This window comes from Dromaius novaehollandiae, chromosome 3, assembly GCF_036370855.1.
Source record: "Dromaius novaehollandiae isolate bDroNov1 chromosome 3, bDroNov1.hap1, whole genome shotgun sequence".
Lineage (NCBI taxonomy): Eukaryota > Metazoa > Chordata > Aves > Casuariiformes > Dromaiidae > Dromaius > Dromaius novaehollandiae.
The window spans coordinates 73,597,412-73,612,318 of record NC_088100.1 but is presented as its reverse complement, the minus strand read 5'-3'; the positions used below and the strand labels follow the sequence as shown (position 1 = coordinate 73,612,318).

At 36.9% G+C, this 14,907-nt stretch overlaps 1 protein-coding gene across 1 annotated transcript in view; it reads left to right on the top strand.

Annotated features, from left to right (window-relative positions):
• Positions 1–13,652, top strand: part of ADGB (androglobin) — a 129,142-nt gene extending 115,490 nt beyond the window's left edge. Inside the window, exons 30-35 of the mRNA XM_026100288.2 lie at positions 2,580–2,752; positions 4,250–4,405; positions 6,819–6,927; positions 9,862–9,964; positions 11,335–11,518; positions 13,205–13,652. Coding sequence (XP_025956073.1) covers positions 2,580–2,752; positions 4,250–4,405; positions 6,819–6,927; positions 9,862–9,964; positions 11,335–11,518; positions 13,205–13,396 — 917 coding nt within the window. The 3' untranslated portion in view covers positions 13,397–13,652. The remainder of the gene's footprint in view (positions 1–2,579; positions 2,753–4,249; positions 4,406–6,818; positions 6,928–9,861; positions 9,965–11,334; positions 11,519–13,204) is intronic.
• The last annotated feature ends 1,255 nt before the right edge of the window (positions 13,653–14,907 follow it).

Genomic DNA, 14,907 nt, shown 5'->3' with positions numbered 1-14,907 from the left:
ATCAAAGAAAACTTCAAGACACTCATTTATAGTCTGTCTATGAATGAGGTGAATTCTCTGTCATTTGAATTTCATAAATCAGGAGTAGCTGTCTGTCTTTCCTAAAAAGAGAATTGCTGTATCTCAGTCTGAAGTTACAAATTTCAGATAGGAGTCATTTGGTGAAATTATTTAGCCTGTCATAGACAGAACATCAGACTGGATGATCACTAGAGTCACTAGAGTCACATTACTAGAGTAAATGATCTCTGAATAAATGAATGGAAAGTTGTAGAGAAGTTAATTATAAGAGTTTCTACCAGTTGTTTGTCATCACTGTCAATTGACACCATGCCCAAGCCTTCCTAGATACCATCCACATAAAATAACTGCCACTGAGAGTTTGCAGTGATCAGCACATAAGCTCTGAGTTGGAATTCAGCCATGGCTTTATACTTTCCTTATTATCTCTCCCCCTTTCTTTTTACCTCATCACATCCCAGTACAAAGCATTTGCCTGGCTTTGGCCTTGGGAAAAGCCCCAAGGAGCTGCTCACATCTCCCTTACATCAGAGTGGGCTGCATCCTGTGTTACCAAACTGTAGTCAGTGCAGGCATCTCTGGAGGATGATCCCAAAACAGGTGGGACTGCCTTCTCTACTGAGGCAGGGAGGACAGCCAGGGGAACCTGGACAGTGCAGTCTACTGTTAGCTAAGAGAGCTGAACTTAATCCTGTTCTAAGCCTCCATACCAGGCATTAAAGTAGAATGGCTCATGCCTTGTCATTTCATATGCTCACTTGCTATTTACTAACTTCCCAGTGTAGATAAGCCTAGAGCATCAAAATGTTAAAAATCAGAGTTATGAACTCCTAATAGAAGCCAGACAAACTGTGGTATCCTACGACATAGATAGTTTTTGTCTAATATCATTTTGCTAATGACACTGAATTCTCCTGAGTGTTCATATAAGCAATAAATAATCTTTAAAAATTAATAATTCACTGAATAATGCATACATACAATTTGATTTATTTTGCTAATATGCTATGATAATGTGAAATTAAATGGAAAGCCATTTATGTAATGATATTGTAACTTCAAGTAATGCCATCAGTATTTATTTTATATTTGCATTTCCTCTGCAGTTGTTTTATTATCTTTAATATTTGTGGAGACCACTTTAATTTTTGCTTTCATTCTTTAATATATGCTTTTGTACTATTGAATCAATTTAAGCTTAGCACGTTGGTGCCATTATACATTATTTAAAAACATGAGGAGATAAAAATAATAATTTTTATAATTTATATATAAATACTTGTATAATATATAATATATATCATATTTATGTGTATTATATGTGCATTATAGATAAATACATATTTGTGTATGTTTTATATTCACCATTTTATATTTTCATATAGCCCCCAGCATGGCATTGCAGATCTGATCCAAAGCTCATTAAAGTCAGTGGAAAATCTTCAGTGAACTTGGGATCAAATCTTGCATAACAGTGAAAAGGGATTAAAAGAGCATAGCATTAAGTGAAAGGTGCATTTTAATTATTGTCAGATTCTAAACCAGTCACCCATTTCCTATTTTTCCAGGAGAAATCACCTGTTTGCTTGTACTGACTATAGATTTTCAGCATTTACTTTAATGTTTCAAGCAATATGAAGTTGGGGTGAAACCACGATTTCAGACTCAGATCTTTAATCTTTCTTGTAGTGTTGTGAGTCCAGTTCAGGTTGTTTCAACTGACATGCTTCTTATACTATTAAAGTTATATGCTTTTGCACTTACTTTATTTATTCCTTTTTTTAAACAAGAACATGCCATGCAAATAATCTTGTTAACAGCTCCCACCAGCTAAGACAAGGCAGAATAAAAGTGTTAGGAATGTCAGTTCTCAGCATCCTTAGTTTACACATGTCTCATACTTATAGCATGCACATGTGCTAATTAAATGATTAATCCAAAATGTGTTCTGATTGTTCTGAGACTGATCACTTTGAATTTCTCAAGTTAAATATGTATCAAATCTCAAATATGTTTCTTTACCTTCACTTCCTTGCATTTTTGATGCATCTTCCCTTCTGCTCTTTACTATTTTGGGAAAAGGTGTGAGACAAGAGAGAACATTGGCTTTACCTGCTTTGAGCTTCTCACTTGCCTTGGTGCGTGGCAGAGATTCTATGCAGACTATGTGAAAGAACTAAGACTCACACTGATTCTCTGGACTACAGCCTTCTTTTGGACTGACCCATACACAAGGCAACAGTGCAGTGACTGATATGCAGGGATCATGGCAATCTCACATCCTTGGGTAAAGTGCTGTTTAGGACAAATAAAGATGTAAAAATATGGCCACCTCGAAGTCTCATTTTAAAAGTTGTTTTGTCCCCAAATTCGTTTTTGGTCCAGCAATTGATTGTAGTATAGTGCTCAACAGTAGCAACTATTAACTGGCTTTTCTTTTTCTTTCCATGTGGCTGGTTTGTGTTGTTATCTCATCCTGGATATTATATGGGGAAATATACTTATGGATGATGATGATATCCTCTAATTCATCATTCATCATAACTACATATGAGTAGTACCTGGGGAAAAGAATGAGGAGCACAATTTTCCCCTAATGCTTGATTATTCTGAAGGACAAAAACCTGCAAGTACTCCTAAACCAAACAGAAAGCCAAAAGATAAAGTAACTGAGAGGACAGAAAAGTGGAATAAAGATAAAGGATCACCTACATCTCGATCTGGATCTCAGGTGAGAACAAATCCAAGAAATGTACGTTTTTCTATGCCCTGCTTTGCCACCTTCCTAGTCTTACACCTGAGAAATATTGAACTACACATGTAAAGCATACATCATGCATTTAGAGATGTAATGTGCTCATTTCTTTACTTAAATGTGAAGCAAACCACAGTCTGTTCCTTTTTGAGGTCTAATTTCTGTCTATGCAGGTATATTAAGTTCCATGAATTTGCCTTACAGGTGACCCATTAGAGTCGTTCACTGTAGGGGCTCTCACAGGAATCCAAGGAGATGAAATTCATATTTTATGTATCTTCAGTGTCTGTTACCATTGTCACTAGCTTGTGGATGTACAGTGGCAGAAAAAATGGTACCAACCTGCTTGCAAATTCTTCTTCTCTGTGGTAGGATAGTCTGATTGTTCTGTGGTTGAACAAAAGGCTACTGTATGTGCATTAAAAGGAATAATTGACCTTATGGACTGCAGACAGATCAATGGAGGGCAAAGAAGAAACTGACAATTCCTCCTTTAATGGTTTTGCTTTTGCCAGAATTTTTGCTGGCTCATGGGAGGCAGTTCAAGGGGAGGTCATCTCCATAAAGTTTTTCATGAAGAAATCTCTACTGAATTGTTTGGTTGACTAAACCTGCAAGCCTCCTTATGATTCACATGCAGACCTCATCATACAGAGTTCTGGAACAGTGCCTTAGCCCTTCTTTCAGAGCAGTCAAGGCTGCTGCAGTTGAGCCTGTTGGCCATGAAAGCATGATACAACTTCGGATTATGTCAGATTTCTGCCTTCAGCTCCAATTCTGGGGTATGCTGATCGTGCTGGGATGATACCTCTTCGGAGTTCTTCAGTATGCCACTACAACAAATGCAAGATTCAAGATGAGACAATGCTTGAAGATAAAGATACCTACCTTTAGTGTGAACTAAAAGCTGAGCTCTCTACTTCCAAATCTTAGGCTTAAAGCTTCTGTAGATGCTAAACTTCCCAGAGATGTGTGCAACACAGTATCTCATTCGTCAGTCAGACAGCAGCATTGTCTCCCACGCATCAGACGCTATTCAAACCATATGTTTTTGTGGAAGCCATGCCTCAAAGTAGTTTAGAGAATTTGGAAAGTGATTGGAAAGAATCTCATGCCTCGTAAGACAGAGCAAGATGTATTTCTACACAAGAAACCCAGTTAAAAATAGTAAGACTTCTGGTAAAAAAGCTTGTGGAAGAAACCTTGACAGGAAGTTAACACAATTTTATGAAAAAAATTGCTGCAAAATACTCTTGTTCAGACAACCAGTTGAGAAGAATAGGGACTGCGTAGTATGCTGTATGTGAGGCGGGGGGAAAGACATATGGCATATAAACAAAATAACTTAAAGAGCTTCTAGATGCTGTGAAGCTTAACAGGATTCAGAAACATAACTTTATTCTAAATACTGGTAATAGATTTAGACCAATAAATACATTTAGTTGACTTATGTTTACTATACTTCACTTTCAGCAAGCTGCTCCAAGCAAACCATACTGGACCTTACGCCTAGTTAGTGAACAGAGAGAGGCAGAAGTTTTGGAAGTGAAGAAGGATACCCAGAGAGCAGATGAGATCAAAGCCATGAAACAAGCATGGGAGTCTGCAGAGCCAGGAAGAGCTATCAAGGTAATCAGAGCTTAATCTTTGCATTCTTAGACGATCCAGGAGCTGTTGTGAAGGCAGAGCATTTGCCACAAATTGGATCTGATTTCAGGTGGTTCTCCTCTTCACTGTTCTGTAGAAGGCAGGGAATTTTACACAGCTTCAAAATTGCTGATGTGCATGAATTCTGGGCAAGAATCCAGATCATCTGCTGTAGACTTCTTTAGATCACCAAGACCTTAGATTCTTCAATAAATGGAAAAGTGGTTCCTCAGAAAACCTACTACCTTTACATACCTGCAAAGCTGCCGCTGTTGACAGGTTGACTGTTTAGCTGCTTCCAGCCAGAAATGCACTGGCTATAAATATGCCAATGTATTTTATTCTAAACATGCCAGAAAGATTTTTGTTGAAGAACTGGTGCTTGGCCATATCATCACTCAAATTTTCTGCTGGCACCAGAGTTCCCAAATTCATCCTTGATATCAGGTACTCTTGAGCCTGTACATGCTTCTCCGTATGAATTCATTGTTCTGGAGAAGCAATACGAAGTCAGATGTGTCCACTGCACCTGGGATCATTTTTGACACTAGGCATGCTTAGGACATAAAAATAATACAAGTTATTTCTAGCAAAGCAAAAGGTTAAACTGCTGATTCAGAATGGGAAGACTATTAGCAAAAAAGGAAAATAAAATAGAAAAATGCAGTCTTAGAGTATACCTAACAGTCATCCCCTTACACCGCCATCACCAATGACCATTAGCCCAGCTTAAGAGCATTTTGTCTTTTGTATACTAACTTTCAGAAATGAACCTCAGTCATGGATCTTCCCACTTTCAGGTTTTCTTGTTTCTGTTCAGTGTATCTGAAGCTCCAAAAATTTTCTGAGAGCACTGTATTAAACTTTGATCTAAGGAGGGATGCCTTGCCCTGCAGCTTTGATTGGCTCTGCTGAGACTGAAAATGCAAATGCGATGTCCTAAAGATTAGCTGGAAATTACTGTCCTTTGATGTGTAAAGAGTCTCTTCAAAATGCTGATTCTATCACCCCCATTTGCCTTTTTTGCTCAGAAATTCAATTGAATTGCAGTTGAAGACTTCCATTCTGAAAGCTTCTTATGTCTGTAGCATTTTTTAAAACAGTTACCATCAAGGAAATTGCAGCAACCACATGTAATATGCTAACAAAATGGATGTCTAACTTGAGGGTCTGCTATTTGGACTAAGTAATTTCCCTTCTCCTTTCTTCTTGATCTCCCTGCCCCATATGTCTGACCATTTCAGGGTTCGTGTGCCCTATGACTCTGGGAATTAGGTGCCTGACTCTTAGCTGATACTTGGTACCTCTGTCCATTCTGGCAGTCTGAGCCCTTAAGAGAAAGCCAGCGAGCTCAAATCATCTTTTAAAAAAGACAGGCAGTCTGTGGTGATACGGTGGTGCCTGCTTTTGGCATCAAAGATAATTGAAGCCTGAAGGGGTTTGCAGCCTTAGCTCCCATTTCTCAGGAGGAAGTTCAAAACACCAAGCTATGGTAGCTCCTAGGAGGATGGGAAATGATATCTCCCTAAGGAGATGCTGCAAGGAGGAGTCTGACCACACATTCAGCTATGAGGGAACAGGCCCTGCTTCCACGATTTTGTTTGTTCTGATCTAAAGTTTATGCTAAATTGCCTAGAGGGCCAGAACTTTCCAGCAGTTCATTGCACAATGATCTCTAGTGTAAGTATTCCATGTAGCCAAACTGATTTTATGGGAACCCTACCATCTTTTCTGATTCCTGTCCCAGGCAGAGTTTTATACAATACTCTGGTGTTATGTTTATCAGCAGCATCACTGTCTCATGTGGGATATGTACTAAATATAGCCAGCATGCAATGAGAGGAGTGAAACAGTTCCAAGTGTATTGCCTACTTTTCATCTTATTGAACTACCACCTCACAAAGGTTAACTTAGGTGTACTTATTCATATACTCTTGACGCACTTGACATAAATTACCAATGCCAATTTATTTATCATCAACACAACACATCAAAATTAAATAATAAAAGGCTCCAAAATATTACTAGAGAAATTGGATGTTTAATATTGACAAGTTATTATTTCAGAAAAAAAATTCTACTCCAGAGATGCCTTGAGTATGACTGTGACATGAAACACAGTCCTCCCATGTTTATCTTTGCCCCTCCCCATTCCTTACAGTGGCTCACTGATAGTATTCCTGTTGTCACGGATGATGTTTTCGTACATCTGACCAATGAAATACACTCACCAGTAATAAAAAAGTAGTACCGTATCTCAACTTGTGTGAAATGTGCACTGGATTCAAAGATTTATTGTCTTATTGACCACTTACTTTCCTACTTTAGAAAATTCGTTGGGATTTGAAGTATTCAGTAGAAGTCTTCTGATCTGGACTAAAACTTTGATCTCTAGGCTTTTCAGGAACGCATGCAGTTTATTGACAAGTATGCTGTGAGAGGTTCAGAGGAGCCCATAGCTGAGACTGAGATCAGGAGTTTAACACATAGTCCAGGAGAAAAAGGTAAGAGTATAGCTTTCTGTCAAGCATTTCATCTTGTCAGTGAGCATTGTAATTTAAATATATAAAAAGAGATTAGTCACCTGAAAAATAAAATGTCCACAAATTAAAGTGGGGTAAACCAACACAGTTCAGGAGTTCCTACCATTGGTTCTCAAATATAACTTACACATTTCATAGCCTGTGTTTTAGCACAGAGTGCAAAGTTAAATAGGACTTTAAGCATTCCTCATAGACTGTTCAGATCATTAGAAAAGACTTTTGCGTGAAATACTGGTAGTGAGTGGAAAGAATAGCCCTGGTAAAGATGTCCTAGAGCACACTGGCATGCTTTGTCTCTACGATCTCTATCCCTGGGATAGACACCTAGGAGTCCTGGTGGACAGCAAGCTGACCGTGGGCCAGCAATGTGCCCTTGTGGCAGACCAACGATATCCTGGGCTGTCTTAGGAGAAGCATTGCCAGTGGGTTGAGGGAGGTGATCCTTCCCCTCTATTCAGCCCTGGTGAACCCACAGCTGGAGTGCTGGATCAAGTGCTGTGCTCCCCAGTACAAGAGAGACATAGAGTTACTGCAGGGAGTCCAGCGAAGGGCTACTGAGATCATTAAGGGGCTGGAGCATCTTTCATATGAGGAAAGGCCACGAGAGCTGGGACTGTTGAGCCTGGGGAAGAGAAGACTGAGGGGGGATCTTACCAATGCATGTAAGTATCTGAAGGGAGGGCATAAAGAGGATGGGGCCGGACTCTTTTCAGTGGTGCCCAGTGACAGGATGAGAGGCAATGGGCACAAACTGAAACACAGGAAATTCTGTCTGGACATAAGGAAGAACTTCTTTACTGTGAGGGTGACTGAGCGCTGGAACAGGTTGCCCAGAGAGGTTGTGGAGTCTCCATGCTTAGAGATATTCCATAGTCATCTGGACAGGGTCCTGTGCAACGTGCTTTAGGTGACCCTCTTTGAGCAGGGTTTTTGTACTAGTTGATCTCCAGAGGTCCCTTCCAACGTCAACCCTTCTGTGATTCTGTGATCCTTTCTTTGTTTAATTGTTGCATTGTTCCTCTTGCCTCTTGGAGGCTGCCAGGTTACCCTTAAGCAAACTTTATGCAGTCTTCTAGTACTAGAATTCTAATCCTAAATTAACTTGGAATATTTCTGGAAATTCATTGAAAAACACTCCCTCAATTCCAAGTTTAGTAAGAGAGGTCATTTGTGTAGAAATACTAAAAATTTGTTTAGCATCTGAAATAGTCAGCATGTGCAAAGACACTGTGACTTATTTATATTTATTAAAGTGAAATAAATTTAGTATTGCCATAAGTAGTCCCCATTTAGTAGTCCCAGTTAGTATTTAATTCACCTTAATAGTTTGTTAACCTGATCTCCCATAACCCTTCATAATCCTCACCAGTATCACTGCAGGCACTGAATACTCTCTGTGAATGGATCTTCAAATCTGAAATTGCATTTCAGTGTAAAGGAAGAAGAGATGTCTTAAAAGTGATTATATTTTTGTGACTTAGACCTTCAAGTTCAATTTAATATTATTTATTTTTCTTTCTTGTCACTTATTGATAGTATTTATCATTGTCTCTATAGACACGATTTTAGAGCACTAAAGTGGTGAACACTAATTTTCACAGCAACCAGCTGCACTTAACTATAATTTTTCATGTGAAACATTTCCAAGAGCTTTTAAAAAAAAAGCAACCAGAAAGGTTAGTTGCAAACCTTGTCACAAACACATTCATGAGAGGAGTAAAATTTTTTAATGCTTAGACATCTCTTTCCTCTTGCTGGAGAGAAAATTCCAATAATATTTTAAAAGGTTTTCATTGATTACTGCAATAAATAGGGTGTTTGGAGCATTTTCATGGAAACTAACTGCTGTGATCATCATTAAATCTCATCAAATTTCACAGACTCTTTTCAACATATCCAGTCAAGCTGAAAGAAGGAAGCCTTGAAATATCATAATACGGCTCAATGCAGTGGCAAGCTTAATGTCAGATAAACCATTATACTGTAAGAATGCTACATTAAAGGCTCAACTACTAGATACACAACATTGTTGCTATCCATGTTAAAAATAAATTCTAAGACTGCAGGTTGGCTATTTGAAATCAGAACATTTCCGGGTACCTTTGTTATACTGTAGTTGCTGATTTGACAGTTCTTTTTCATTCAAAGTTTAACACATATAGGTGGTAGAAATAATGAAAAACATTCAGTGTGATGACTAGCTTTTTATTAAACTCTAAATATTAAAATTTAGAGATGGGCCAGAGCTACAACATTTATGTCAGGAATTCAGTACCATATAGTTTGAGGGGAGCTACAATCAAGATTTTGCATTCATCTTTTACAAAGGGATTAATTCTAAACCTGAAATTTGAGTTTATGCTAGTTTAGGGCCTGTTGTAATCATAGACATCTGAAAATTTTTTTAATAACCCTTTCATTTTATCTGCTCCTACACATTGGACCTTTTTTCTTTGAATGGGTACTTCCCAAACTAGATCTCTGCCCAAAGATTAATATAATTTTTAAACTATACCCAGGACTTCTAATTCAGATTTTAATTGAATACTTTTTTGTTTTTTTTCCTAAAAGAACATGATTCCTTACTGATGAAAAATTATTCTCATGCTCTTTAGGCATTTTAAATTGGCTATACTTCGTTATATTTACACTGCCTCATGAGTAGTGTGGATTTAGCTAAGATACATATATACATTTCTCTCTGACATACTTTTTGCAACTTCTTTGATTCTGTCACGAGTATTGGAAATAAAAATTCAGAAATATTTTATATTTTCTAACACATATTCTCAAATATAATAATGTATTTTGCTGAGCCAAAACAGAAAAAACTGTATAAGAAGAAAGCAGACTCTTGGCTCAGCTGAATAACCAGTTTAATCTGTTTTGTTGTAGGTTCTCTTATCACTGAAAAGAAACCATCACAAGCAATTATGTACTCAAGCTTACAAATGCAACGAAAGGAATGGGAGCCTATAGACTGTAGTGTCTACATGAGGTAAATTTTAGCAAGTACAATCAAATCCCAGTGAAACACAGAAATGAAAGACTAGCTAAGAATTTTGATATAGAAGAATTTGTAAAGGCAATATATTGCTTATGCAGTTGTAACTCATTCTTAACTGGATGCAGTATATGCTATTATACATGTGAATTTAATCTTTTATATTTCCTTGGTGTGAGCTACAATTCTGTCACATACTTGTTAAAGTTGCTGTGAAAATCCTGGTGCATGTTTTATCTGTTGTCCTTTATGTTGTATACAGAAAATGACATAGTAGACAATGCAGAAGAGTAGATGTCATCTAGATGTGGTTATTAGCTTTGAATTTCTTAGATATGTGTGCCTTCATACATCCAACTACAATTTATGTCCTTTATTTAACATAATACATGTCAAAGGAGCTGAATTATTACGCAGTGTGTAATGAGAATGTGACATAAAAAATTGAAGAAAATGCATGTGCTGGCCATTATTATTTCAGTGCTCATCTTGAAATAAGTGCATATGAAGTTTGTCAGCAAGTAATGCTAGAAGCAAATAATATATTTAACAAATGCAATGCAATTAATAAGCATAGCTAATAACTGCAATAATTATATTAATTACATTTTTATTCAAAATAATTATATTCTTTATTCTATGCATGAATATAAAACTATTTACCTAACATGCATGCATCTCTATGTTTGCTGTACTGCAGTTAGAACCCAGTTCATACTTATGCCTGTTTGTATTCAGGGTAACATTTATGCAACTCATTGATTCTCAAAAGACCTTAGAACATGCTGAGTAATTCCCCAAATTCAATTTTAAACTGAAAGGGAAACTAGCTTTATATTGAAGTGCGTAACACTAAAACAGTAGAAAATAGGACAAAGTATCTTCCACAGGCTTGAGTCTTGTAAGTATTTCATTTGTCTTCAACTCCTTAACTTTTACACAAGTCATTTAAGTCAAATTATAAAAATATATTATCCGGTTTGCTGCCATTATGTCAATGGCAAAAAAAAGAATTGCATTTTTCTCAATATTGAATTATCGTAATACCAAAAACTTCTGAAAATAAGATGTTTCTTGCAAATTAAAAATGAGCTTCATAGGCAGGAGTTTTCATATGCTCAAAGATGAGGATGTTTTTACAAATATTTTAAAATAGACACTCAAATATGAAAAAGTCTGACCCAGGAATTACTTTCTCATCAGGGTTGTATAAGCAGAGGAAAAGCGACTGCTTAACTGTATCTAACATCACAATGGTTACATTGCAGTATATAAGCCAAATGTATGTGTATAAGTATTAAGTCACATATACACCTCCCAAAACTTTGTTTGAAGTGAGACAAATGTCTTTGTACTTCCTACAGAAAAACAATGTCTGAGTCTGTTCTAAGAACTGAGTCTATCATTCAGCAGCAAGAGATGCATAAAGCAGAAAAAATCAACCATTTTAGAGAACTTCGAGAGCTGGCTTTGGAAGAAAGAAAAAAAGAACAAAATGCTAGAACTTTATTGAAGCAAAATATACTTGAAATGTATGAGAATCTGCAGGTAGGTTTAACTGTTACTGTGATATCCAGCACTAGCACAAATATCTTGTTTTAAAGTAGATCAGCCATTCTCAAGACTTTTGTATTCAGTACCAATTACTAGAAACAGTGTAAAAGCTTGAAATTTCACTTGGACAAAGGTTAAAACTGAAGCTTCTAGAAAAAAATATAGTGCTACACAACATTCTTAGTATGATATTCATAGTACCTTTCCTGGTATAGCTCCTTGCAACAGCACTATTTTAAGAATATCACCATAATATCGTAGTTTAAAGTGCAAATAAATTGAGCATTTGGTATATATGATCAGACACATATTAGATAAAGTTTGGCCGTTTTTCTGTTGTAGAATTGTATGTGCTGCTTCGGAAAGTAGTAGGGAACAAGATAATTTATGTAGAAGGGTGAGCCCCTCCTAATATGTCTAACAGCACAGATAGAGCATACAGTATCAGTCTTCCTGGGACATGCATAAAGCTAATAAACAAACAGTTGGAACTACTAATCCTTAAAGAAACATGGCTACAAATAGTTAATACGATAGCATTTGTGTAAGAAAGATCCATCCTTGGCATTAATTCGAGCAATAAAATTGGTGAATGTATCCTGACAAAATTGGCTTATGCTTTGAAAGCCAACAGAAACAAACATTTTTGTTACACAGTGGTGAAACAATAACCACTAACAACTGGCTGGCCACTCTCCAGAGCCCTTAAAATCAGATAAGAGACAGTAAAAATAAGTTAAAATTAAGATCAAATAAGTTAAATTAGACCAATTAGTTTACAGCAATCACTTGAAAACATCTTAACAAATTCTCAGACAGACTGATGTATAAGCCTGCAAGGAGCCAGGGTCTTCTACTAGTGACTTACTAATTCCCTAATAATAATACATGTCAAGGTTTTCAAATATTGCTATGATTTTCAATGCCTAAAATATTATATATTAGAAGGTCAATTTTTTTTAAGAGCAGTGCCTCAGCTCTTTCTAGAAAGCATGTCCATTTAAAATGTTTTACAATAAGAATTTAGAATCAGAGTTGTGAATATGTATACTGTGCTGATCAGCACTTTTATAGTATTTTCATCTGTAGACCACAGAGAACTGTACAAAGGTATCCAGGTTTCCCCATTGTCCAGGATGGAAATGTAAAGGGAAAAGCTTTCAAAAGTGTCCAAATCCCACTTGGCCTAAGTCTCATTGAAGGTCAGTGTGATTTAGGCTCCTTTAGTCTCTTCTCAAAATGGGACTGTGACTCCTAAGCCACTTCAGTACTGCTGAAAATTAGATCTGAAGGGATTTGTTTAAGATGACAATGCAAGTCAGTTACTGAATCAGGACTAGATCCAGATGGGTAACCAATCTCTTGCCCTATCCTCCCTCCTACACAATTAGCTTATTATGCCGGTAATTTAAAAAGGATTTTCGTGAAATTTCTCTTCTTCTTCACGGTGAAAAAGTCGATATATAGTGGTGTTACTGTGACAATCAATAAAAATGCATGAGCAGGTAAAAAGAAAAGCAGAGATGCCCTACCAAGCCCTATAAAATGATATAGCAGAGACACAATGTGAAACACAGTGAAAGGATGCAGAAAATACAGAAACATAAAAAGTATGCAGTTCCTTGTGATGAAATCAACATTCATGCGTTGGTGGGGGTGTTGCTGTTTGTTTTTGGCTAGGCATCCTTAGACGAAACACGAGGCAGAATTCTCGGTATTCGGGACGCGTACAGAAGTAAGCTACTCGAGGCTGAGCTCAGGAAACAAGAAGCACTGGCAGCTGGTGAAGCAGTCCTGCAAGCAGAGCAAGAGAAGAAAAGCCCAGATACACAAAAAAAAAAGCAAGGAAAAGGTTTAGGGGAAAAAAAGTAATTTTACTTGAGTTGCTGACTGTACTGACTTGTACTTAACTGTTTAGGAAAGAAAATTTATATTCAAAGATGAAAAAAATTTCCTTATTTTCCAGTGTTTTTTGTAATAATAAATGTTATCTCTTTGCCCAGTTTTATTGCAAAATCTGACCAGTATTCTTTTTAACAGTGTTTGGTATTTTGCTCTCATAAATGGTACTCAGTACTATTAAAGTTTATGTGTTTTACTGGAAATAAAATTTTGAATCAAAAATTCATATTGCATTCAGATTCTTCTCCCAAATTCTCACTTTCATCCTGTTTTTCAAATCGAAACAGAACCATTCAAGAATGGACCAGAGTTGAAACAGTGAGCTTAACCTATCAGTTTTGAAGACATTTAACTTGGCAGAAACATGAGCTCCTGAAGTGGATGACAATTTGTGAGTTTATAATAATTAAATAGTGGCATACCACACATTCATATTCAGGCATTGGAAGGCTTCCCAAAGCCTGGTTTGCTAAGCACACTCACATGATATCTGCATACTGTAATATTTTTCCCTTTCACATCTGGCATCATGCTCTAAAATGTTTTTGAAACTCATAGTAACCCTCTGTTGTGGCAAACTATTACCTTCATGGCACAGCCTTCCAAGGCTTGCTGAATGTTCCTTAAAATTGTATTATTGTTTTTCTCTTCCAAGCCATGTTTTGCCCACAGCTGCTTTGCTAAAAGTGATTCCAGTAGAGCAGGTCGTAGATCCTCATCTGGGATATGAGATTGTTTCTTGAAGGTAGAACCAGCATGTGGATTAAGTGGCAATCACAGGCTTTCTATATGAAGGATAAAATCTTCCCCTTAAGCTCTTGCTTTCATCAGTGTAGAATTCCTATTATTTTTTTGGTATTCTTACCAAACACAAAAATACATGTACTCATACTCACTAGCAAGCACTCTGTAGTCAGAGACAATGGTCAAAACTCTTTCTAGATCAGACAGAGCTGTTCTAAATGGCTTAAAAGAATTTTCAGTTTATCTAGTCACAAGCAGAAGTTTGAGAAGTTAGACTGCCTGTGTATTGTACACATACAGTATGTCCAGGATGTCCAAAAGTATTTGAATATCTAGACAGCATGAGAAATCGTGAGTTCTCTACTCAATGCAAGTCACAAGAAATGTTATCCTTTGTGTTCTGGCCACTGATATTGGATAGCCATTGCATTTGCAATTAGTCTTTCTTCTATATCTTAATGAAATACCAGCTGTTCTGGCTTCTGCTGGTTTTGCTTTCCTCTGTTTTATCAGTACCTCACTGTTTGACTTGAACTTGACTCACTCCTCAGTCGGTTCTGTGATGTGTGTTCCTTGTAAATCATCACACCTACACACCTGTTGTGATGTCTGTGCCTCTATTCAGCCTCTGTCCTCCCATACAACATAATCTAAACTAACTGGTTTGAGTTTTCATGTTTGCAAATATGAAAATGAAACCAGAACCTGAAAATTGCACTGAAGACTTTTGTTTCAAA